The sequence below is a fragment of the Anabrus simplex genome, chromosome 1, assembly GCF_040414725.1.
Source record: "Anabrus simplex isolate iqAnaSimp1 chromosome 1, ASM4041472v1, whole genome shotgun sequence".
In the NCBI taxonomy this organism is placed as follows: domain Eukaryota; kingdom Metazoa; phylum Arthropoda; class Insecta; order Orthoptera; family Tettigoniidae; genus Anabrus; species Anabrus simplex.
The window spans coordinates 1,613,232,003-1,613,259,657 of NC_090265.1; the positions used below are offsets into that span (position 1 = coordinate 1,613,232,003).

Consider the following 27,655-nt stretch of genomic DNA (forward strand, 5'->3'; position numbering starts at 1 on the left):
AGTCAATATCATTGACAAATTTAAATAGTTGGGAGAAATAATAACATATAATCTCTGGCATAACAGAATAAATAAACTGACCAGACTACAATATACCACCAAGACTACATACAATAAAAGTGGCTTCTCAACAGCCACAAAAATATAAAATACACTCATGTTCATAAAAACCAGAACACCTTGAAAGACTAGAGATAGGAAGTTCATACTCATCAAGACATGTGCACTAGTATGTTCTGAAGAAATGATTAGCATTCGAACCACGTCTGTCCTCAGGTTCAAGGTCCACATCTAGATTTTCGGCACACCACCACCGACTGGTGAAATGTGCCTGCAGTTCTCGTCGCTATACACCGAAGGTAATGGATCAGTGTGACTTGAGCAGACATGCAGAATGCATCACAGATGTATGCGATAACCGTACCGTCAAATGAGTGAGTTTGAAAGAGGACGCATTATCGGCATGAGAAAACGTTATGCATCCATTTGGGAAATTGCTGCTCGTGTAGGACGAAGTGTGTTGGCAGTGCAACAGGTGTGTACAGAATTGTTCATGGAAGCTGTAGAACATGACGAGATGGGTCTGGTAGCAACAACCAGACCACCTCCTGAGAAGACTGACACCTCATCGGAATGGCATTGCAGGACAGATCTGCGTCGTCCTCAGCTCTGGCGCAACAGTGGAACAGTGTAACACATTGTACACTATCAAGAGTGACAGTCCGTCGCAGTTTATTACGGTCTGGATTACCAGCACGTTGTCCACTTCTCAGCCTACCTTTGACTAACGTGCATAAACATGCTAGACTAAAATGGTGTATAGAAAGACATCACTGGGGACAGGAATGGCAGCAGGTAGTGTTTTCAGATGAATCCAGGTTTTGTCCGTTTGAAAATGATGGCCACATGTTCGTTCACAGTAGACGGGGGAGAGGCATCATATTGACTGCATTCGCACAAGACATACAGTGCCAACTCAAGGCTTTATGATGTAGGGTGCTATTGGGTACAACCACAAATCACAGTTGGTGCATGTCCAGGGCACTGTGACCAGTTTGACCTAAATGAATAACATCCTGCGACCCACAGCCATACCCTTTCCACACGACATCCCAGACGTCATATTTCAGCAGGACAATGTGTGACCACATGTTGCTGCACAAACACGTGCCTTCTTGCTGTCACAGGATGTCAGACTTTTGCCCTGGCACGCTCGATCACCGGACTTGTCACCAATCAAAAATGTGTGGGATATGGTGAAACGACGGGTGCGGCGCTGTGACCCAATGCCAACCACCAAAGATGAACTGAGGAACCAGGTGAATGCAGCATGGATGGCTATACCCCAGGACGCCATTCACGCCTTATATGCGTCGATGCCATCATGTACGGAACAAGTTATCAATGCCCATGGAGGACGCAGTACCTACTAGGCAACAGGACACATACTGAACCTAGGTGACTGAAATGCTAATCGTTTCTGCAGAACATACTAATGAACATGCCTTGTGAATATAACTTCCTATTTCTAGTCTTTCAAGGTGTTCTGTTTTTTATGAACATGAGTATAGTTATACAACAAGAAATAACATACGTAAGTGAAATCAATTTCAAAACAGCTAACCTCGCACAAATAGACAGATTACTCAAGACTGAAATAAGAATAATCAGAATGCACATAATCAAAAACAACCAAGCAAATGGGCACTAGAAACAAACTTCTAATGAAAGTCTACAAGAAAATGGAACCAGTAATGAATACAATAAGAAAGAAATGAATCTCATTCTTTGAACATCCAGAAAACAGGACCATCAAGAGAGTTATTGAAAAATTATGGAACAGTAAGAGTAACGTTACATGAGTTACAGAAATCAAAGAAGAAATGAGGGAACTACAAATTTCAATAGAAAAAATAAATAAATAAAACAGAAAGTCAAGAAACTCAGAAACAAACCAGACTACAAACCAAGATCAACAGATAAACAATGGGACGAGTGATTTCAGACTAAGAAAGAAAGTTACATCCAAGAGAATGAAGAAGTATTGGGCTGACAGAAAACTGAAAAACATTTTTTTATAAAATTGACTGAAGAGGTCCATCGTCTAAGAAATCTACCATTATTTAGTGTTACTTTCATGCCTATATGGTACTTACTTGAGATTTGTACATCTCTTTGACATCCTGCAGGTCCAGCCTGAGCTCTTGCGTTTCCTCAACCTTCTCACCATACATCTGAAGTAAAGCATCATACTTGTGCTGCACATCCTCATACTGCCGCTGCAACTCTTTTGCTTTCTGTAGATGCTGCTCTTGCTCTTCCACACGTGCTGTCAGTGCTGACAGTTCGCTGGTCAGAGCAGCACGTTCGGCATCACGCCGAGACATTTCCCACTGCAACTGTTGTACCTCACCTGATAAAGTAGAACAATGCATCACTTTACAAGCATTACCAACAATGTCTATGAAGTAATATTAAATTGATAAATATATTTGCTTTAAATTGAAGTGAATGATATGGATTATCAAAAAGGAGAGCAAGTTATGAAGTAACAAATATTTTATGAGTGTCAGTTTGCAAGAAAATGTAATGTGGCAAGGAAGACCTTGGAAGAACAAGTCAGCTTGGCTCCCGGCCGCAAGTGACATTACCTTGTAGGGCCTGCCTGCTTGCTTCAGCTGGCAACCAGTCAGAGACGTGACAGGAGCGGATTGGCTAGCCCATCTACTACCACCACTGTCACGTCATTTGAGGCCTCACAGCAGTGCAGATAAGGGGCTTGAGGTGCAACCAGAGCATTCAGTCTCCAGAGAGTTCCAATGGCTTCTCCTCAACCGAAGTATCTGGAAGAGCTGGCCCACTTATAAAAGACAGGACGAATGAGCTTTGGCGGTCCAGAGAGAGCTTTCAGAAAGCGACTGACAGTGAGTAGTGCAGTTCTGCCAGTGATCATGACGGTTCAGTTCTGTGACAGTACTATGAAATGAGTGCTTTGGAGCACCGTAGTGATGCGGGTGCACCGACTAAGAAAGGAAATAGTGCAGCTAGGTGACAAGGGATAACATTGCAAAAAGCAATGATGGAACTGTGAACTGAAGACTTCCATTAGGAACGACTGTGTACCACGGAGAGAATCATGAGATTGTGTGGCCTTGATAGTGTACAACGCATGTGTATGTGAACTGTGTAGTGTAACTGTTATTTGGAATATTCCTATCACATTTCCTACAAAGTGTTTGCTTATAGCTTAAAATAATGGTTGTTTAACCGCCTTTTGTTAGGTTTCTATACGAAGATAATCCCAAAAATATGGTCTCCTATTTTTTTAATAAATACATAGATCTGTTTATTTCTACAAGGGTTAACATAATTTTACAGCTTGAACATTTAGCTATTTTTCTACAGAATCACCATTTTCGTCGATGCTTTTTTTGTAGACATTGTGACAGTTTTTGTATGCTCATGTCATACCAGCTCGCCGCCATGCTGTTCAGGAAGTTGTGAACCTCATCTTTCACCTCTTCGTCGGTACTGAATCGCTTTCCAGCCAAACGTTCTTTCAACTTAAGGAACAAGTCATAATCACTGGGTGCCAAGTCAGGACTATAGGGTGGATGGGTAATGATGTTCCACTGAAACTGTTGCCAGAGAGCAACGGTTTGCCGGGCGACATGCAGGCGAGCGTTGTCATGGGGAATGTTTATGCCCTTGCTCAACATTCTTCTTCTCCGGTTCTGAATTGCCTGTCTGAGTTTTCTCAGGGTCTCACAGTACCTGTCAGCCTTAATTGTGGTCACAGCGGGTATCAAGTCAACCAACAAAACCCTTTTCCGATCCGAAAACACAGTTGTCATGATTTTACCGGCAGACTGTGTTTGCTTGAATTTCCGTGGCTTTGGCGAAGAGGGATGCCGCCACTGGCATGATTGTTGCTTGGTCTCAGGTGTAAAGTGGAACGCCCAGGTTTCGTCACCCGTGACAATTGATACAAACAGCTGTCCTGTTCGGCTGCGAAGAGTTGAAGAAATGTGCGGGAAGAATCAATTTGTTGCCACATGTGGTCTTCAAGTCAGCACGCGTGGCACCCATTTTGCGCACACCTTCTGGTATTTCAACTTTCCCGTTAAAATTCTGTGAGCGGCACTTCGGGAAACCTTAGGAACCAAAGTGCAGAGATCATCCAGGGTGATCCGCCGATCTTCACGCATGATTTGTTCAACCTTCACGACTGTCTTGATGGAAATTGACGGTCTCCTGCTCCTTTTTTTGTCATGAATTTCAGTCCGACCGGCTGCAAACTCTCTATACCACTTACGAACATTTTTGACATCCATGCATGACACACCATACACTATAATATCAATATAGTTGGTCTGTTATTGGACATTATAAATTTTTCAGCTAACTCATTCCTGGTTGCCAGCGTTTTTCCCCAGTATGCTAAGTCAGACTCATCAGTTGGTAAATAGCACACATGCCAAGACGCATGGCTAGTGCATACCGTGCAGGCCACTGCGTAGGCTACTTGGAGCCACTGGCAGTGCCAATGCACTGTGAGACACTTTGTCTCATTTTCAAAAATTGATGTCTGCCAGGCTATCAGATGATAAAGATGAAATATTTGTTTTGAATGAGTAAATTTATAATACCAATATAGTTGGTCCATTATTGGAGATGATAATTTTCCACCTAACTCATTCATGGTCGCCAGCATTTCACCCTATTGTGCTAAGTCGGGCTCATCAGTTGGTAAATAGCACACCCAAGACACATGGCTAGTGCATACCGTGGAGGCCTTTATCACCATACACTTCCATCAATTGGCGATGGATTTAAATCAGCTCAGTACCTTTTGCGTTCGAAAACTGAATAACTGCGAACACTTTGCACTTTACATAAAAACAATATATATACAATTCTCCACCTTATCAATACGAGTTTATTTTACATTACAAATATTCAAGACTAGTTTCGACCCCTATGGGGTCATCCTCAGTTGACAATTGTAAATTGTTCATAAAAACATCACATAGTAAAAATTAGACTAGTTTAGGCTGATCATTAATGTTTGGTGTGTCTAGTACATGACTAGTGTGCATTGTTCATAGAGACACATATTACCTTACTGCTACTACTATCCAATTTTAAGTTATGTAGTATGGAACACAGATATGTTTGTGTAACTCTACAGTGACAAGTTCAAATATTTACAGAATTGGCTGTTGATTAGTCACAATGATATAATAGAACACAGGCTTGAACATTTTTGATTTAAGTATCAGTGCAATATCTTGCTTTTGTACATACTAGAAGCTAAATTCATTTTGTAAAGTCATTACATACTGATTGAAACTTAGTGTGAGGTTAAAATTGAATAAAAATATATGCTAATGTGGACATTAAAATATTGTTAAAATGGGCATATAATCAAAAACAGTGGTATGTATGCCACACATGTCTAGTATAAAAACTCATTACACTGGTGCTGTTAGTGTGCAGTACAGCATATACACTGATTTGGAATAAATGGATTTGTATATATATCGTTCCAACAAAGTGGATCCATAAAAATATAAGATGTATAGGTAATTAGTATTATAATGATCCACTGCAAATTAGGTAATGCTGTTGTTTATCTGAAGATCTATTGGCAGCTACAGATGTTAAAGTTGTTAAAAATGTTAATGGAGCATGTTTTCTTCCGTAGACGCGATGTTTAAGATTGGTGGCATTAGTCAAATATGATGAAAGTTATGCGTCTTGGTGCGTTCTGGAAGCTGGTATGTTATGAGAAACCAAGGTGGAGTGTCTGGAAATAGAAATAAAAGTGTAATAATGTTGTGGATAGAAAGTGTGATAGTGAAACGTATGTCGTTTACTTACGTAAAGTGCTGGAGCCGTGCGTTCTTAGTAGCTGCCTGTTGGGATCTGGTGCGCGTAGCTCTGAGATTGTAGTTAGCGGCGGTAGAGGGGAGGTTTGGGGGGATAGGTGGAGTGTTAGTAATAGGAGTGGGGTTGGAGGGGAGAGGGTTTTGAGGCGGTTGATTTGAACATATCGATTTTTGCTTGTTTATTCTTTTGATATAGAAATCTTTTAATAAGGGAATTACTGCATGAAAAAGAATGTTGTTTCTGTCTATACTTTCATTTAGGTTGGAGTTTGGATTCACATATTTGTCTAAATTTATATAAAATTCTTCTATTATACTGAGTAAGGGACTTTTTGGGTTCATGTTAAGGATTTGCATGTCGTTCTTAATGTCTGTGAAATTATGTTTTTGATCGTCAATATGCTGACCCATAGCTGAAAAATGTCTGTGTTTGACGGCGTTTACATGTTCATTATATCGTATTAAAAAACTTCTACCGGTAAGTCCTATATAGCTGGCTTGGCAGTCGTTACATTTTAGGCGATAGACTCCTGAATGATTGTATTTGTTTGTGTTATTAACTAATTTGGAATTGTATAGTATGTTGGTGTTGTTGCGTGCTGTTTTGTATGCTATTTTTAGGCCTTGTTTTTTGAAGATGTTTGTTATGGGATGTATATGGTTATTGTTATAAGTAAACAGTGCATATTCTTTTTTATTTTTAGTGATTCTGGTTAACTTGGTTTTAGGTTGATTTTTGACTTTATTGATGATCCGGTTTATCATTTCTCTTTTGTATCCATTTTGTTTTGCTATTTCATGGATTGTGTTTAGTTCTTTATTTAGATTTTCTTTTGAAAGTGGAATGTTGTATGCTCTATGAATCATACTATAGTATGCAGCTCTTTTATGGGCATGTGGGTGGGTGGAGTCTATCTTTATTGTATTTGATGTATGGGTAGGTTTCCTATATATATTGTATGTTAGGTGGTTGTTATGTCTGGTTATGGATATATCTAAGTAGTTTATGGTGTTGTTGTGTTCAGTGTCCATGGTAAATTTAATGTGGGGATCTATTTTATTTAGTTGTTCTAGGATTATGTTTTCATTAGTATGTCTGTTGTCCATGATTATAAATGCATCATCGACAAACCTGCACCAATAGATTATATTTTCTATTTTTTTAATTTCTTGATGTTCTAAGTGATCCATATATATATCAGCTATTATGCCTGATATTGGTGATCCCATGGGTAATCCTTTTTGTTGATAATTCCTATGAGACCCATAATAAATTATAGACCAAGCCCTATTTATAAATTATCCAAATACATACAAAAATTCCTCAAAAAACATTATGTTTTTCAAGCAAACAAAACCATAAAAAACTCAATAGATTTTTGCAACATTACTAAGAATATTAGAATAGAACATTTTTACAAGCTAGCTACATATGATATAACAAACATGTATCCTAATATACCCACACAAAAAACTATCACTATCATAGAATCCAACCTTTATAACCACAGTAAGCTAAGCAAATTGGAAATAGATGAATTTATTAAACTTCTACAATTTGCTATCAATAACAACTATTTCAAGTTCCATGACACTATTTATCAACAAAAAGGATTACCCATGGGATCACCAATATCAGGCATAATAGCTGATATATATATGGATCACTTAGAACATCAAGAAATTAAAAAAATAGAAAATATAATCTATTGGTGCAGGTTTGTCGATGATGCATTTATAATCATGGACAACAGACATACTAATGAAAACATAATCCTAGAACAACTAAATAAAATAGATCCCCACATTAAATTTACCATGGACACTGAACACAACAACACCATAAACTACTTAGATATATCCATAACCAGACATAACAACCACCTAACATACAATATATATAGGAAACCTACCCATACATCAAATACAATAAAGATAGACTCCACCCACCCACATGCCCATAAAAGAGCTGCATACTATAGTATGATTCATAGAGCATACAACATTCCACTTTCAAAAGAAAATCTAAATAAAGAACTAAACACAATCCATGAAATAGCAAAACAAAATGGATACAAAAGAGAAATGATAAACCGGATCATCAATAAAGTCAAAAATCAACCTAAAACCAAGTTAACCAGAATCACTAAAAATAAAAAAGAATATGCACTGTTTACTTATAACAATAACCATATACATCCCATAACAAACATCTTCAAAAAACAAGGCCTAAAAATAGCATACAAAACAGCACGCAACAACACCAACATACTATACAATTCCAAATTAGTTAATAACACAAACAAATACAATCATTCAGGAGTCTATCGCCTAAAATGTAACGACTGCCAAGCCAGCTATATAGGACTTACCGGTAGAAGTTTTTTAATACGATATAATGAACATGTAAACGCCGTCAAACACAGACATTTTTCAGCTATGGGTCAGCATATTGACGATCAAAAACATAATTTCACAGACATTAAGAACGACATGCAAATCCTTAACATGAACCCAAAAAGTCCCTTACTCAGTATAATAGAAGAATTTTATATAAATTTAGACAAATATGTGAATCCAAACTCCAACCTAAATGAAAGTATAGACAGAAACAACATTCTTTTTCATGCAGTAATTCCCTTATTAAAAGATTTCTATATCAAAAGAATAAACAAGCAAAAATCGATATGTTCAAATCAACCGCCTCAAAACCCTCTCCCCTCCAACCCCACTCCTATTACTAACACTCCACCTATCCCCCCAAACCTCCCCTCTACCGCCGCTAACTACAATCTCAGAGCTACGCGCACCAGATCCCAACAGGCAGCTACTAAGAACGCACGGCTCCAGCACTTTACGTAAGTAAACGACATACGTTTCACTATCACACTTTCTATCCACAACATTATTACACTTTTATTTCTATTTCCAGACACTCCACCTTGGTTTCTCATAACATACCAGCTTCCAGAACGCACCAAGACGCATAACTTTCATCATATTTGACTAATGCCACCAATCTTAAACATCGCGTCTACGGAAGAAAACATGCTCCATTAACATTTTTAACAACTTTAACATCTGTAGCTGCCAATAGATCTTCAGATAAACAACAGCATTACCTAATTTGCAGTGGATCATTATAATACTAATTACCTATACATCTTATATTTTTATGGATCCACTTTGTTGGAACGATATATATACAAATCCATTTATTCCAAATCAGTGTATATGCTGTACTGCACACTAACAGCACCAGTGTAATGAGTTTTTATACTAGACATGTGTGGCATACATACCACTGTTTTTGATTATATGCCCATTTTAACAATATTTTAATGTCCACATTAGCATATATTTTTATTCAATTTTAACCTCACACTAAGTTTCAATCAGTATGTAATGACTTTACAAAATGAATTTAGCTTCTAGTATGTACAAAAGCAAGATATTGCACTGATACTTAAATCAAAAATGTTCAAGCCTGTGTTCTATTATATCATTGTGACTAATCAACAGCCAATTCTGTAAATATTTGAACTTGTCACTGTAGAGTTACACAAACATATCTGTGTTCCATACTACATAACTTAAAATTGGATAGTAGTAGCAGTAAGGTAATATGTGTCTCTATGAACAATGCACACTAGTCATGTACTAGACACACCAAACATTAATGATCAGCCTAAACTAGTCTAATTTTTACTATGTGATGTTTTTATGAACAATTTACAATTGTCAACTGAGGATGACCCCATAGGGGTCGAAACTAGTCTTGAATATTTGTAATGTAAAATAAACTCGTATTGATAAGGTGGAGAATTGTATATATATTGTTTTTATGTAAAGTAATATCCATCAATACGGAAATGAAACTTATAAACAACACTTTGCACTTGGCGGTAACGTCCAACGGAAGCTCACGGCTGCCAAGCCAAGACTGAGTGCCTCAGTGCGGCATGCGCATGTTTATATGCGAGCGCCGGAAACACTCTCCACAACATTGTGACCAACAGTCACACGAACAGAGTTCTGCATTTATAAAAAAATAGGAGACCTTATTTTTGGGATCACCCTCGTATAATGCATACAAGTACAGGGTTGATGTTTCTGTAAACTGCTGTTCTAAAATTTTCATTCTTGTTTTATAAACCATTTTGTGTCATCAATTCGGAAGAAGAAGAAATGGTGAATGGCTTTTAGTGCCGGGAGTGTCCGAGGACAAGTTCAGCTCGCCAGCTGCAGGTATTTTGATTTGACTCCTGTGGACGACCTGCGCGTCGTGATGAGGATGGAATAATGATGAAAACAACACACAGACCCAGCCCCAGTGTCAGCGGAATTAACCAATTATGGTTAAAATTCCCGACTCTGCCAGGAATCGAACCCAGGACCCCTGTGGCCAAAGGCCAGCATGCTAACCATTTAGCCATGAAGCTGAATATCAATTTGGAGTTAAAGAAAAAGAAAGACATAATCTTCGTCTTGCTCTTGCTTATCCTTCCATTTTTTTGGCTACTGGAATACAATAGAATAGTGGGGGGGTTGGTTTTCCCACCCATCAGCAAACAAACTGTTCTTCTCAAGGACAATCTAATGCATCTGTATTGCACCAAGTGTTGCTAACACCAATGTAGCAGCACATAACTCATTTATTATAGCTATCCATCATAGTTAATCGGGGGTTAATGAATGTTTACATTTAACTTCTTTAATTGTTTTTAAATAACTTGAAAAGAATAAAACCCTTGTTTTGTGCTACTGGGGCAAGCAAACTCATAGATATTATTATTTAAAAGTTTCATATTCTGTATTGATTGGATTCAATGTAATAGACAAGAAAAATGTTCCACCGATCAATACATTTATTGTGAATGAATTATAGCACTAGTACCGGTTTCGACCTATCTTGGCCATCATCAGCTAGCACACAAATTTACAGTCATAGGACAAAATTACAAAGATGTTACGTAAGAGCATCCGGATGTCTGATAAAAAATGGAAGTAAAATATATTGCAGTATGTTGCGTTAAAATATCTCTGATTAAAAGTGGTGATGGTTAGAATAAACTAAAACCTATTGATTGAGCATGGACATGAGTACATAAACACATTAAAATATATGCCGCATCATAAGACACTAAAAAATATAGCACATTAAACACATTAAAACATAGTATATTTTAAAAAGTCTATTAAAATTTGAGTTCATGTTGCGTTGCATTCATTCTTCAATCCTCTTGTAGTTCTTGTGTTGATTAACTTGAATATTGAGAATGTTCTATGGCTGATATACTTTGTATTGGTATGTTATAAGAACTCTTGTCGGTAAAATTTGAAAATTGAGTACTGTGCAATTCAACTGTTGTTGTAGTCAGGTAAGATTTATATATACAGCAAGATAGGGTTTAATTTTAGAGCAGTTGGTGGTGACACTTCTCTCGTCTATGCACGTTATATGGTTGTTATCAGTAAAGAAAAGCTAATATGAGTATAGCGTATGTATGAAGAATGCCTGGATGTATGTGTGAAATGAAAAAAGTACTTACTGTTGTTGCTGTGGAGGTTGTGTACTGATATGTTTGGAGATTTGTTGTGTTCTGCTGCGAGTACGTCTGGGGCTCATGTGAGCTGTGTGGAGGGATGTTGGTGGAGGGGATGGAGGAATGGCTATTGTGAAGGTAGGGGCGGGGTTAGGTTTGTGATTCGTCGGTTTATTATGACGTGTGTTTACTAATTTGAGATAGTAATTTCTTATTGCAGGAATGACTTTGTCAAAAATGATACTGGTTTTCTCTGTAATGTCGTTAATGTTATGATTGGGGTTAGCGTATTGATCCAAAGAAATATAGAAATCTTCGGTTATGTTGAGCAGGGGGCCCTTAGAGTTTATGTTTAATATCATCATGTCATTATTGATGTCTGTGAAGTTGTGCTTAGATTCTTCTACATGTTGGCCTATTGATGAGAAATGGTTGTGCTTTACTGCATTTATATGTTCATTATAACGGACGGTGAAGTTTCTACCTGTACGTCCAATGTAGCTTGTGTCACAGTTGTTACATTTGATGCGGTAGACACCTGATTGGTTGTATTTATTATTATTATTGACTGTTTTGGTGTTGTGTATAGTGTTGGTACTGTTGTGTGTGGTTTTGAATGCTATTTTCAGGTTGTGCTTCTTAAAGATATTAGTTATAGTATATATATTGGTGTTGTTGAAGATAAATAGGACATAATCTTTTTTCGGTTTGGCTGTTTTGATTAATTTAGTTTTAGGTTGGGATTTTATTTTGTGGATGATTTTGTTGACCATTTCTTTGCTGTATCCATTGTATTTGGTTATGTCGTGGATTAATTTTAATTCATTATTTCGATCTTCTATTGTCATTGGGATATTGAAAGCTCTATGTATCATACTATAATAGGCTGCTCTTTTATGTGTGTTAGGATGAACGAGTCATTTTTTATGGTATTTAAAGTGTGTGTGGGTTTCCTATAGATCTTGTAAGATAAGTGAGTGTCATGTCTGGTTATTGTTAAGTCCAAGTATTTTAAGGTACGGTTATTTTCTGTTTCTTTAGTGAATTTAATTTGGGGGTCTAAATTGTTAAGTTTGTCTAGTATAGTATCTGCATCAGTGAATCTATTATCTATAATTACGAAGATGTCGTCGACAAATCTACACCAAAAATATATATTATCTATTTTATTAATTGACGTGTGTTCTAGGTGGTCGATATATATTTCTGCTAATATTCCGGAAGCAGGAGATCCCATAGGTAATCCTTGTTGCTGATATATGGTGTCATGAAATTTGAAGTAGTTATTGTTTAAGGCGAATTTAAGCAGAATCACGAATTCTTCTATTTCTAAGGTGCTCAAGTTACTATGGTTTTTTAGGTTAGATTCAATTATTTTGACTGTTTAACAGGAATGTTAGGGTACATGTTTGTTATCTCAAATGAAGTAAGGGTATGATGTTTTTCAATCTTTAGTTCTTTGGTTCTGTTGCAAAAATCTATTGAGTTTTGTATTGTTTTGTTTGCTAAAAATGAATAATGCTTTTTCAAAAATTTTCTGAATGAATTGTGATAACTTATAGGTTGGACTGGCTTTATAGTTTATAATCGGTCTCATGGGTACATTTTCTTTGTGTATTTTAGGGTAGGCTCTTGCAGATGGTAATTGGGGGTTCATAGTTATAAGTTTAGCAGATTCTGTTTCGGTGAGAATAAAGTGTGTGTTCTTGAGTAGATTTTTTAAATTTCTTTGTATATTATTGGTTGGATCTCGGCGTTTAATTGAAAAAGTGTTGTCCTGGAAACATTCTTTAGTCTTTGTTATGTATTCATTCTTATCCATAATGACCGTAGTGTTGCCTTTGTCGGCTTTTGTTATTAGTAGATTGTTCTGTTTTATTTTGTTTTTGAGTTTGTTTAGGTTCGATTTATTGGCGGTATTCATGTTTAGGTTATTATTGTGAACATTATTGATATATTGCGGGATCTTTCTACTGATTTCGTGTCTAACTTCGTCTCGTATATCGTACAGAATTTTCTGTAAAGTGAGTTCTGTTTCGGTAACGGCAGTTATGATATTCTGATAGGATGATGCGTTACCCCAGTTATGTTTGGGTCCCCTGCTCAACATAACCGTCCCTAGATCGTCAAATACGGTTAGTGTGAGATTTTTTACGGGTGGATGGAATTTATGTTGGGAAGGATCTTTATTTTCAGTTAAGGTTAGTGGTTTTGGTTTGCTTTGTTGTTTCAGTGTTTCCAGTTTTTTGTTTAATGTGTTTTGTTTCTTTATGGCTAAATCTTCTATTTTATTTCTAGAAATTTGTTGAAAGTAATTCCAATAGCTATGTGGGAGTTCATGGGATACTTTGAGATGTGTTGAATAAAGTTCATTATTGAGATGTTGTTTCTTACGATATAGGAATTTTATTTATTCTTTTAACCAAATTTCATTAGTCTTGTTTAGTGTTTTGCGTGTCTGAGCAGTTCGTCTATGTTTGTTATTGTATTTCTGGAGAAATTTCGGTGTTAAGTTGTTTGAAAGGCATTCCATCAAGAAAGCAATGCTTTTGGTTGCGTTCATTAGCTTGATTTTTAGGTTTTGGTATTTGTATGCATTACGTTTTGCCTGGTTGGCTTCCGCATTATTATTTATAAGTTTCATATTCCGTATTGATTGGATTCAATGTAATAGACAAGAAAAATGTTCCACCGATCAATACATTTATTGTGAATGAATTATAGCACTAGTACCGGTTTCGACCTATTTTGGCCATCATCAGCTAGCACACAAATTTACAGTCATAGGACAAAATTACAAAGATGTTACGTAAGAGCATCCGGATGTCTGATAAAAAATGGAAGTAAAATATATTGCAGTATGTTGCGTTAAAATATCTCTGATTAAAAGTGGTGATGGTTAGAATAAACTAAAACCTATTGATTGAGCATGGACATGAGTACATAAACACATTAAAATATATATGCCGCATCATAAGACACTAAAAAATATAGCACATTAAACACATTAAAACATAGTATATTTTAAAAAGTCTATTAAAATTTGAGTTCATGTTGCGTTGCATTCATTCTTCAATCCTCTCGTAGTTCTTGTGTTGATTAACTTGAATATCGAGAATGTTCTATAGCTGATATACTTTGTATTGGTATGTTATAAGAACTCTTGTCAGTAAAATTTGAAAATTGAGTACTGTGCAATTCAACTGTTGATGTAGTCAGGTAAGATTTATATATACAGCAAGATAGGGTTTAATTTTAGAGCAGTTGGTGGTGACACTTCTCTCGTCTATGCACGTTATATGGTTGTTACCTGTAAAGAAAAGCTAATATGAGTATAGCGTATGTATGAAGGAATGCCTGGATGTATTCATTCAGAAATTTTTGAAAAAGCATTATTCATTTTTAGCAAACAAAACAATACAAAACTCAATAGATTTTTGCAACAGAACCAAAGAACTAAAGATTGAAAAACATCATACCCTTACTTCATTTGATATAACAAACATGTACCCTAACATTCCTATTAAACAAACAGTCAAAATAATTGAATCTAACCTAAAAAAACCATAGTAACTTGAGCACCTTAGAAATAGAAGAATTCGTAATTCTGTTTAAATTCGCCTTAAACAATAACTACTTCAAATTTCATGACACCATATATCAGCAACAAGGATTACCTATGGGATCTCCTGCTTCCGGAATATTAGCAGAAATATATATCGACCACCTAGAACACACGTCAATTAATAAAATAGATAATATATATTTTTGGTGTAGATTTGTCGACGATATCTTCGTAATTATAGATAATAGATTCACTGATGCAGATACTATACTAGACAAACTTAACAATTTAGACCCCCAAATTAAATTCACTAAAGAAACAGAAAATAACCGTACCTTAAATTACTTGGACTTAACAATAACCAGACATGACACTCACTTATCTTACAAGATCTATAGGAAACCCACACACACTTTAAATACCATAAAAAACGACTCGTTCATCTTAACACACATAAAAGAGCAGCCTATTATAGTATGATACATAGAGCTTTCAATATCCCAATGACAATAGAAGATCGAAATAATGAATTAAAATTAATCCACGACATAACCAAATACAATGGATACAGCAAAGAAATGGTCAACAAAATCATCCACAAAATAAAATCCCAACCTAAAACTAAATTAATCAAAACAGCCAAACCGAAAAAAGATTATGTCCTATTTACCATCAATAACACCAATATATATACTATAACTAATATCTTTAAGAAGCACAACCTGAAAATAGCATTCAAAACCACACACAACAGCACCAACACTATACACAACACCAAAACAGTCAATAATAATAATAATACAACCAATCAGGTGTCTACCGCATCAAATGTAACAACTGTGACACAAGCTACATATGGACGTACAGGTAGAAACTTCACCGTCCGTTATAATGAACATATAAATGCAGTAAAGCACAACCATTTCTCATCAATAGGCCAACATGTAGAAGAATCTAAGCACAACTTCACAGACATCAATAATGACATGATGATATTAAACATAAACTCTAAGGGCCCCCTGCTCAACATAACCGAAGATTTCTATATTTCTTTGGATCAATACGCTAACCCCAATCATAACATTAATGACATTACAGAGAAAACCAGTATCATTTTTGACAAAGTCATTCCTGCAATAAGAAATTACTATCTCAAATTAGTAAACACACGTCATAACAAACTGATGAATCACAAACCTAACCCCGCCCGTACCTTCACAATAGCCACTCCTCCATCCCCTCCACCAACATCCCTCCACACAGCTCACATGAGCCCCAGACGTACTCGCAGCAGAACACAACAAATCTCCAAACATATCAGTACACAACCTCCACAGCAACAACAGTAAGTACTTTTTTCATTTTACACATACATCCAGGCATTCCTTCATACATACGCTATACTCATATTAGCTTTTCTTTGCCTTTCTGCAGTTAGCGATTCGCATATGCTTTGGGTACGCTATCATAAGCCTTTTCTAAATCAAGGAATGTCATCACCATATCTCTTCCGTATTCTCAATGTTTTCCCATTAACTGCCTCATACTGAAAATAAATGCCATCTTATGTCTTTTATTATTTGTCAGAATATTTTAAAATTCTGCGTGTTGACACTGAGGAATGTGCAAAAATATCTAAATACAAATCCACCCTAAATAAGGACTTATATTCCTGATAACGTTTAACTTACCATCTCGAAGTTTCAGCTGTGCCTGTAACCCTTCTAATAATGAAGTAGTGTTTCCAGGCCTTACACTATCATACACATTGCTGTAGCGACCAGAAGACGAACCACATTCAAAGGCATCATCCTGAAACTAAGAATACAACACTATGTAAACAAACATAATAAAGAGCTTTCTTCAGCTTATCTCAGTTATTTTTGGTGTTGGTGGAGCCACCTAGGTTCATTTTCGTTTTGGCCAGAGTTTTAAGACCAGATGCCCTTCCTGATATCATGTGATTCTCGAGATGAAAATTTCAAACCAGGATTGACTGGAATTCAAACCTCAGTCTTCCAGGTGGGAAGCCAGCAACTAAGCCACTCAATTAATCATGCCCCTCCATTTAAAAAAAAAAAGGTGAAGTTAAGACTCTTGGAATTAGATAGATAATAATAAGTTATATAAAGAAGGGAAGGAACACGAATATGAACACATAATGGAATGAACACAATGACAGGTCACCATAGAAAGAGAAAGAAAGAGAGAGAGAGAGAGAGAGAAGTAGAAAAAGAGACTAGGACAAACATGAAAACACAAAAGGACAAATACGATCTTAAAATCTTGGGAACAGAACCAGCTTTTGGGTGGTTAGGCCATGTCAATCCAACTGATGAGTTCAAATGGCACGTCTGGACAAAACTCTGCAAACTCACACGGCCTAAGCACCCAAAAGCTGGTTCTATTCTCAAGATTTTAAGATCTGCGGCCGTGAAAGCCATTTTTGGAACAAGGATAATCGCCATATCTTCATACACTGCCATCTTCAAATAGAGACGTTCTCTCCTGTCAAGATGGAACTTCAATGAGTTTTAAAGTCTGCCCTCCTGAAAAAGCTAGGAAGCAGAAATGAGCTCGTCAGGGGCTAAGAAGAAATGGATGTAGAAGAAATAGAACTGATGAGGAGAGAGCTTATGTACCATATTTCAATACGGAGATTGCTCTTGTCCTTTTTTGTGGTTTCACGTGTCTTTATCTACATTTCTACTGCTCCCTCTTCCAGTGCTGCCTTGTCATAGTGTTTACTCGATATGTGTTTCTATTGATATTTCTATCTTTTTACATACAGCTTAATATGTCACTTGTTTGTTCCTTTCCATTACTTACATTGACCCATTGGGTTCGTTTTCTCCTTTTGTGTCTGCCCCATGTTTGTAGTTTTTACTATGTATATACATCTTTCTCTCTTTGTCTCCTCACTTTTTCTTAGTTTATCTAGCTCTCTTCTTTTTCTGCACTTCCTACCTCAAGATCAATATGCCAAGATAACCCCTTAATGTGCGGTGAAGCCCACCCTCCTGGTGAAGCTGGACTGTCTGGGGATGCGAAGGACGTGGAAAAATGAGGATTGATTAAGAGAGAGCTTATCTACTTGAAGACAGCATTATACAAAGATGTGGAGATTCTCCTTTTCTTTGTCTCCTTTTCCCTCTACCCATACTAAATTGTCATACTGTTTATTTCATTGTGTGTTCCTATTCATATTGTTGTCTTCCCATATAAGTACTGTATAACCTGATTTGTCATTTGTTTTCATTACTTACTTTATATTAGAGCATGTTTTAATAAAATTGGAATGATGGAATGACAACAAAGAATATTAAGAGCCGAATAAATTGGATTTCTATTAAATGATCTCAGATATTTTTATTTCTAAAGAAACCCAAAATTTTTTATTTCTAATAAATGAACAATGATTATTTTAACTTTTGATAAATGTCCCCAGATTTGTATTTGTATGAAATGACTACAGATGAGAGAAAATTAAATGAACAAATATACTGATGATTTCTAAAACCTGACATAGGAAAAACTGGTGGAAAGAAGACTACTACAATGGTTGGGTCATGTCAGAACAGAGAATACCCTTTCAAACAGTGTGATCAGCTCTCAACCAGCTAGGAAGCACCAAAGAGGTCGCCCAAGAACAAAGTGGAAGGATCGCGTGAGGACCGTGCTGGAGCAGGCAGCTGCTTTTGAAGATAAGAGAGAGAGAGAGAAAGACTAGTAACTGTAAGAAATATTTCTGAAAATAGGTTAGGTGGGCATGTTTTGTTTCCTATATATGAATTGTAATGGTAATTTTTAAAGGTAATTGTAATGTACATTTAGCTTTCAATCATGGGCTTTGATGGTCTGTCAGGTACAACTGGAAGAAAATTGGAATGATGGAATGACAACAAAGAATATTAAGAGCAATATAAATGTGGATTTCTATTAAATGATCTCAGATATTTTATTTCTAAAGAAACCCCAATTTTTTGCTAAGTGGTGGTGGCAGTGGCGGTGGCGGTGGCGGGGGCGGGGGCGGTGGCGGTGAATGAGCAAACTTTTATTTTATGGATATCCCCAGATTTGTATTTCTAATGATAAAGATTTTGTACTTTTGATAAACAACCCCATATTTTTACTTGTATGAAATAACTACAAATTTCTTGCTTATCATTGTTCACTAATACAAGTTTCTTATTGTATTATATGGGAATATAAAAAGTGGAGTCAACAACACATTGTAGGTATATTTTGAATATCACAACATTTTGCTAGTTTATGAAATTGTTCTGATTATCACACTATTTTGACCAAACTCAAAATCTTCACTTCTTTATGTGACTTCTAGATACTTTTAAGTTAATTCAATTGGGTTTTTTGTGCTAGTCATTTTTATACAATTTTTTTTTTGAGTTCATGAATCACCTGAGCATATGGAGGGGTAAGTATATATAAAAAAATCAGGGTTATCCTTGCATTTATATAAAATATACTACTTACATGTTACAACTTTCATTTAATCTTGTTTGTTTGGAAATAAGACACCCATACAAGATTTTCATGCCGATAATGAACATGCTATACATGTCTTAAAAATTTGTGGTAAACGTTATTTTAGCTTTTATGAATTGAGCATGGAAACTGTGAAGCAGAAAAATAACACAAATAACACTTGTAACAGCTTTGAAATTCCAAGCATAATCTACATGATATGAGAGCACACCAGAAGAAAACTACAGGAACTAAAAGTGCAGCAGGCAGGCATACATGAGCTATGCACAGCATTCTCACAGTGATATTTTTCTCATAGAATATCAGGGAGCTAAACTGAGAGAATAGCTGAGATATTTCAAAAGATATTTGGAATGTTTTTAAAATTAAAACTTATGCAATGAGAAAAATTATCCAAATCCTGTGTTCAGTATGGTTTTAAAAATTCTTAATTTTCAGAAAACCTAGTCAGATCAACAACTGTACTCTGATACTATTCACTCAAAATTATGTTAAAAGTAATTTCAAGAAATATTTCCTATTTATGTGTTTTCATTTCATCTGTCAGGCATTAATCATTGCCCCAGAGGAGTGCGACAGGCCTTGGCAGCCGGCACAATTCCTATCCTCACTGCAAGTTGGGGGCTTCATTCATTCCATCCCTGACTCGGTCACTGACTGGAAAACAGACTTTAGGTTTTCATTTTCATTTCCTATTTATGTGACAAATATTTTATCATCTCTGCATCTCCGAAAACTGTTATGTGAAAGGTTTCATCTCAGAAGTTTGGATGGTAAAGTTTTTGATGTCTAAATTTCAATACTGTGCAAATTACTCCAAAGAATTCTCGTACTTAATGATATATGTGCTGCAGGTCAGTATTTCTCAAACATCATCACATAGCAGTTTTTGCGGGTGTAACAATGACATAATATTTGAAAAGAGCGTTTTTCCAATATTGTTATGAACTACATTATAAAAGGGAAAAATATATCGGACACAACTGCATCAGCAACAATGTTTCTTATTTCTCATCAAAAGTATATGAGGATCAAAAGAATGCTTCAGACAAAGATCACAATGAATATAATTATATTGGTCACATTTTCTAAGAAAGGATCTACAGTTGTTGTTGTTGTTTGAATCATCAGTCCATAGACTGGTTTGATACAGCCCTCCATTGCACCCTATCCTGTGCTAATCTTTTCATTTCTACATAATTACTACATCTTATATCTGCTCTAATCTGCTTGAAATATTCGTACCTTGGTCTAACCCTACCGTTCTTACCACCTACACTTCCCTCAAAAGGCAACTGTACAAGACCTGGGTGTCTTAAGATGTGTCCTATCACTCTATCTCTTCTTTCAAATTTAGCCAAGTCAATCTCCTCTCACCAATTCAATTCAGGATCTCTTCATTCATGATTCTATCTACCCATCTCACCATCAGCATTCTCCTGTAACACCACATTTCAAAAGCTTCTATTCTCTTTCTTTCTGAGCTAGTTATCGTCCATGTTTCACTTCCATACAATGCCACGTTCCAGATGAAAGTCTTCAAAAACATCTTTCTATTTCCTATATCAATGTTCGAGGTGAACAAATTTTTCTTAAGAAAGGCCTTTCTTGTGCTAGCCTGCATTTTATGTCCTCCTTACTTCTGTCATCATTAGTTATTTTGCTGCCCAAATAACAATAGTCATCTACTTCCTTTAAGACTTCATTTCCTGATCTAATATTTCCTGCATCACCTGACTTTGTTCGACTACACTTCATTACTTTTGTTTTGGATCTATTTATTTTCAGCTTATATTCCTTCCCCAAGACTCTGTCCATACCATTCAGCAATTTCTCCAGATCTTTTGCAGAGTCAGATAAAATAACAGTATGATTGGCAAATCTCAGGGTTTTGATTTCCTCTCCTTGAACTTCGATACCCTTTTCAAATTCCTCTCTGATTTCCTTTATTGCCTGTTCTATGTAAACAGTGAAAAGGAGAGGGGACAAAATGCAACCCTGCCTCACTCCTTTCTGGATTGCTGCCTCTTCTTCAAAGCCCTCAATTCGTATCACTGCAGACTGATTTTTGTATATTTTTTTTTGCTAGTTGCTTTACATCACACCGACACAGGTAGATCTTACGACAATGATGGGATAGGAAAGGGCTAGGAGTGGAAAGGAAGTGGCCATGGCTTTAATTAAGGTACAGCCCCAGCATTTGCCTGGTGTGAAAATCGGAAACCACAGAAAACCATCTTCAGGACTGCCGACAATGGGGTTCGAACCCACTATCTCCCGGATGCAAGGTCAGAGCTGCGTGCAATTTTTGTATAGATTGTAGATAATTCTCCTTTCTCTGTGTCTGATCCCGATCACCTCCAGAATGTCAAACAGCTTGGTCCAATCAACATTATTGAATGCCTTTCTAGATCTATGAATGCCAGGTATGTGGGCTTGTCTTTCTTAATTCAGTCCTCTAAGATCAGAAAAGGTCAGGATTGCTTCACGTGTTCCCACATTTCTTCTGAAGCCAAATTGATCTTCTCCCAGCTCATTTTCAACCTGTCTTTCCATTCTTCTCTAAATAATACATGTTAAAATTTTGAAGGTGTGACATACTAAACTAATGGTGCAGTAGTTTTCACACTTGTCAGCACCAGCTTTCTTGGGAATAGGTACAATAACAGTATGCCAAAAATCAAATGGCACTTCTCCTGTATCATACATCTTACACACTAAACGGAACAACCTCTCCATGCTGGTTTCTCTTAAGGCAGTCAGTAATTATGAGGATATGTTATCAATTCATGGTGCCTTATTCCTACTTAGGTCTCTCAAAGCTCTGTTGAATTCTGACCTCAAAGTTGGGTCTCCCATGTCATCAGCATCAACAGCCTCTTCTTGTTCCAGAACACTATCTACTTCTTTACCTTGATACAACTGTTGGATATGTTCCTGCCATCTTTCTGACTTGTCTTCTTTCTCTAGAGGTGGTTTTCCATCTGAGCTTTTAATATTCATACACCTACTTTTCCTTTCTCCAAAGGTTTTCTTGATTTTCCTGTATGCAGCATCTACCTTTCCTGGGACCATACAACCTTCAAAATCCTTGCACTTCTCTTTCAGCCATTCTTCCTTAGCTGTCCTGCACTTTCTATCTACTTCATTTATTTGCTTTTATTCTTTTCTGCCCTCTTCATTTGTTGCATTCTTGTACTTTTGTCATTTGTTAATCAGGTCTAGTATCTCTTGAGTTATTGTTTCTTAGGTGATCTTTCCTTTCTTCCTAACTTTTCTTCAGCAGCCTTACTGATCTCATTCTTCATGACTGTCCATTCTTCCTCTACTGTGTCTCCTTGATCCTTTTCATTTAGTCCCTGTGTTACATGTTCCTTGAACAATCCCACACACTATTTTCTTTCAGCTTGCCTAGATCCCATCTCCTTTCATTCCTTCCTTTCTTCAATTTCTTCAATTTCAGATGGCATTTCATGACCAACAAGTTGTGGTCAGAGTCCACGTCTGCTCCTGGGAAAGTCTTGCAATCTAACACCTGGTTTCTAAATCTCTGCCTAATCATTATGATACGTTCAAATTAATTCGAATACATCAGCTTGTAAAATTCCTTTACAACCCAGTGTTAACTGTTGGTACAATTGGTGTTCCTGCTAAATATTAATCCCATATTCAATTAAATATCATATTCTTTTGTATGAGAGCATTCATCTCAGCTCTCAGCAGTGGAATTTGATATATTTTATCCAGCAATGGGCAACTCACTGGCAGAATTGAATATATTAAATGGTCATTAATACAGTGTGATACAGGATTACCAGCACACGCAGAACTCAAAAAGCACACCATATGGCAGTAAACTACACTTTTAGCTCTGGATGAATGGTGAATCCCTAAATAAAGTGGTGTTATCTCTTTCTTGGCTCAAGTAGTGAGAAGCAATCATCTGTAGTTATGTGCAAGTCATACATTTTGAGACCAGCTTTTTGCAATTTAGAGTTATTTTGTGACATGATGAATAAAAAAGAGTCTGAGTGACAATTTCTTTCTTCTCTTTTTTCTTTTTTGGACTTAACAGAAGTAGTTGAAAGCGATTTATCATCTGAAGAGTCTAAAGACAAAAATTCAACTGGTGAACTTTCTGAGTGCAAGAGCCACTCAAGTGGTTTGGCCAATGAAACAGATTATTAAGAGACTTATGTGAGTAATTCAGAACTAGGGACCTTCAACTACCATTTCAATATGTATTTTAAATCAAGGGCCAATTCTACCCTAACATTTTGAAAAGGAAACAGAGCATACTGAGTACGTTACACTATTTTCTGATATTGATACTTTCTATTAATTAGAAATATGCCAATACCTTCCATCTTGTGGGATTCACAAGTGCAAATATCTAGGAGTAATTGTGAAAGTGTTCTCCACTGTTAACATCATGAATAACAAGTTATTTTTTGTGCAAATGAGTCTTACATTATTTATGTGTTAACACGCTACCATAAGAAACTTCCAAAATTTTTTATGCACTTCCATAAAGGAGTACATTCAACAATTAAGGTAAATCATTCATATTATGTACATATGCAAGTTTATAGCTACTTTTAGATATCTTCGGTCTATGCACAAACATAAAAAAAGCTTCTGCTCAGGAAGGATTAGTGTTATTGAACATTGGTCACAAAACTGTTGAAGTAAACGCTTGTAAATAATATACACAATGTTGTCTTCCTGCAGTAAACTTAAAAAATGGATACCAGTTCACAAACAAAATCCAATATTAGGACAAAAATAGAATGGCTCTAAGAGAAATATATATGGAGTCCATATAATATGATTGTGCTTTTGATCACTTTAATTTCGAAGCAGTTCTGAAAAAAGCACCCTGATGCTGAAGGAAGTGAATTGTGCTTGGAAGTGCAAGATTCCATCAAAAGTAAACTGATTCTTTCTGGAAGAGTAATAACACAACACAATGCTAACTCACTTTAAAGATTTTAGTCAAAATAGAGCATGTAGGCAATCAAAGAGGCAGTTTCTGACATAAGTATTCTTCTTCTTCTTCTTCTTCTTCTTCTCCTCCTCCTCCTCCTCCTCCTCCTCCTCCTCCTCCTCCTCCTTCCACTTTTCCACCACCCTGGTGGTCCTATTTTACTGACACATGCCCTTTCTAATGCTAACCCTAAGCAGAGAGATGTATTATTCACTATTATATGTTTGTGTGGTGGTTGGTAATGCGAAGCGTCGTGTGTACATGAAGATGTGTGTAATGAAAGAAACACAAGCAACCAGTAACCGAGTCAGAGGAAATGACCAGATGTGGCTTAAATCCCTTATATGGAAGGGAACTGAATCAAGATATAGACCATTCATCCAAGGAGCCAGACAGTTTCTGACAGAAGTGATGTGTGAAGAGCAACTGATGTGGATGAAACTTCAACAAGACTGGACAATGGAGGATTGGAAGAATATTTGGATTAGAACTAGGCTTAAAGTTTGTAGGCAATGTGTATTCTTAACGCACATAATGTCCCTGCTCATATACAATTTACATATATGCCAAAAAAGTGAGTGAATGAGTGGGTGCATCAGTAACCATTATAGTCAGTGGTGGTGATATATTACCAACGTTGAAAAAGACCACAGATGAAAGTTATTATTCAATACAAATTTGCATCATATCAAACTGAAAAGTAATTTGTTCTTTGATGAAAACAAGATCCAAGTGCTCCCTCAGCCTGGTACTAAACCCAATTGAAGGTATGTGGGCCATTTGCTGTTTAAGTATGGCAAAACATACATCAATAAAAGTGAACAGAATTTGTTCCTTTGTCAAGACGTGGTTCCATAATAAAGAAACCAAAAATAAGAGTGAAATTGGTAGAATCCATGTCGAAACATATCAGTGCCATTATAGAAAAGTGAAGGACACAACATGTTTTACAGTGGCTATTATTTTCTTTTCTAATAAAAACTTATTCCCATGCAATGTTACGATTTTCATACTACTGCATTACTTCAACTATTATGAGCCTTTGGAGATGGAAATCTTTCTATTTACTTTACACAGGATATTTCAAACATTACATCAATAACTTCATTTTGTCAGTTGATCTAGAAGGAAATCTTTCTATTTACTTTACACAGGATATTTCAAACATTACATCAATAACTTCATTTTGTCAGTTGATCTAGAAGTTTAAAACACAAAACTTAGGTAGTCACTAATACTAATAAGACTAGTACAGGGTTATTTGGACTTGAGAACTAACAGAGAACTTCTAAATTTCAAAAATGATCACAATGTACATAAACTAATAATTAATTTGGTAGTTTTCACTACAAGAATGATAATATTACCATGGTTTTTACAACTGGTTTTTGCTGAATAGACTTTAAAAAAAACTATTGGCTGAAAAGGAAAAAAAAAAACTATCGTAAACAGAAAGTGTCTATTCCTAATTTCTCACCGAACAAGTTGTCTACATGGTTTGGATCACATAGCTGTGAGCTTATATTCAGGAGATAGTAGATTCGAGTCCCACTGATGGTAGCCCTGAAGATTATTTTCCACGGTTTCCAATTTTCACACTAGGCAAATGAACAGGGACTGTAACATAATTGAGCTCAGGGTCGCTTCCTTCCCAGTCCAAGCCCCGTCCTATCCCAGCATCGCCATAAGGCCTATTTTCTCCGGCAGTGTATCAGACCATTTTGTTTACTTACTATTTGCATCTGCCAAAATCTACAGAATGATTTTAAAAACTAGAGCCTAATAAATGGAATGGAATACAATAGAATAGAATGGTAAATCTTACTGACTCTATGTCCCACTAACTATACTGCTTTTACGATTTTTGGAGACGCTGAGGTGCCAGACGTTTGCCTGCAGGAGTTCTGTTATGTGCCTGTAAACCTACCAATAGGAAGCAGCCGTTCGTAAGTACATTAAAGTACCACTGGTCTGAACCGCGATTGACCCTGCCAACTTGGACTAAAAAGGCCATTGCTTCAACTGTCTTCTACTCAGCCCAGCGTAGAATAGAACGTTGTTGAACATTATTACAATATGATGATTACAGTGCATTACTGTAACTTTCATCACTCAATTTTATTGTTAGAAGAACCAAGCCAGCTTGTAGATTTTCATGACGGTAGATATCATGTTCATAGCCATCCTCCAGTTTTATGTGGAATCCATATTACAGGGGCAAACAAGGCTTTTTGTTTCAAAAATACCATGAGCATTGACTGGAATACAAACTGTATCCACTAGCATGAGAAGCCTACATACTGCCACTCTGCTTTTGGATCTTGTTTCTCAACAGTTCTGACTTTTAAATGTTTAAGTCAATTTCACAACCACTTTCGGTTTAAATAAAACTAAGACATTACTGTGATAGTAACATATATTGGAATGAATTCACTACTGATAACTATGTACAGTATTATGAGCCAATGTAGTTTTTCATTTACTAATGTTGTCCCAACCAAGAATTATCTTATTTTCCTTCACACTTTATCAACTGTAGTGTCACCCTTACATGACTCGCATTGTTGACGAGAGTTAAATATTCAGAATGTGACACACATTTTCTTTACTTGTCATATAAAAAAAGAGAGGAACATAATAGAAACACAGAGCATGATAAACACAATGGCAAGTCAGCACTGGAAGAGGGAGCACAGAGAGAAGAGAACCATAAAAACACTGAAGGACAACGACAATCTCCATCTTCCATTCTTTTTTACTTTTTTATTTTACAATCTGCTTTATGTTGCACCGACACGGATAGGTCTTATGGCCATGACGGAATAGGAAAGGGCTAGGAGTGGAAAGGAAGTGACTGTACTGTAGTCTTAAGTACAGCCCCAGTATTTGCCTGGTAAGAAAATGGGTAACCCCAGAAAGCCATCTTCAGGGCTGCCGACAGTGGGGTTCAAGCCCACCATATCCTGAATGCAAGCTCACAGGTGTGCACCTCTAACCGCACAGTCAACTCGTTCGGTCTCCACATTTTCATAAGCTGTCGTCTTCTAGTTGATAAGCACTTTCTTTATTGATTAACGTTCCTCTACAAGCATTTCTTCTCAGCTCCTGACAAACTCATTTCTCCTTTGCATTTTCATCAGAAGCACAGGCTTCAGCACTC

At 36.4% G+C, this 27,655-nt stretch overlaps 1 protein-coding gene across 2 annotated transcripts in view; it reads right to left on the bottom strand.

Annotated features, from left to right (window-relative positions):
- LOC136858596 (TATA element modulatory factor) overlaps positions 1-27,655 on the bottom strand; it is a 335,705-nt gene that overhangs the window by 14,705 nt on the left and 293,345 nt on the right. The window contains exons 17-18 of one of the 2 annotated variants that reach the window (XM_067138270.2): positions 16,694-16,820; positions 2,157-2,413 (exon numbers count right to left, since the gene is read on the bottom strand). In XM_067138270.2, coding sequence (XP_066994371.2) covers positions 2,157-2,413; positions 16,694-16,820 — 384 coding nt within the window. Of the gene's footprint in view, positions 1-2,156; positions 2,414-14,619; positions 14,748-16,693; positions 16,821-27,655 lie in introns of those variants that run through there. The other variant, XM_068225630.1, reaches the window with a different exon arrangement.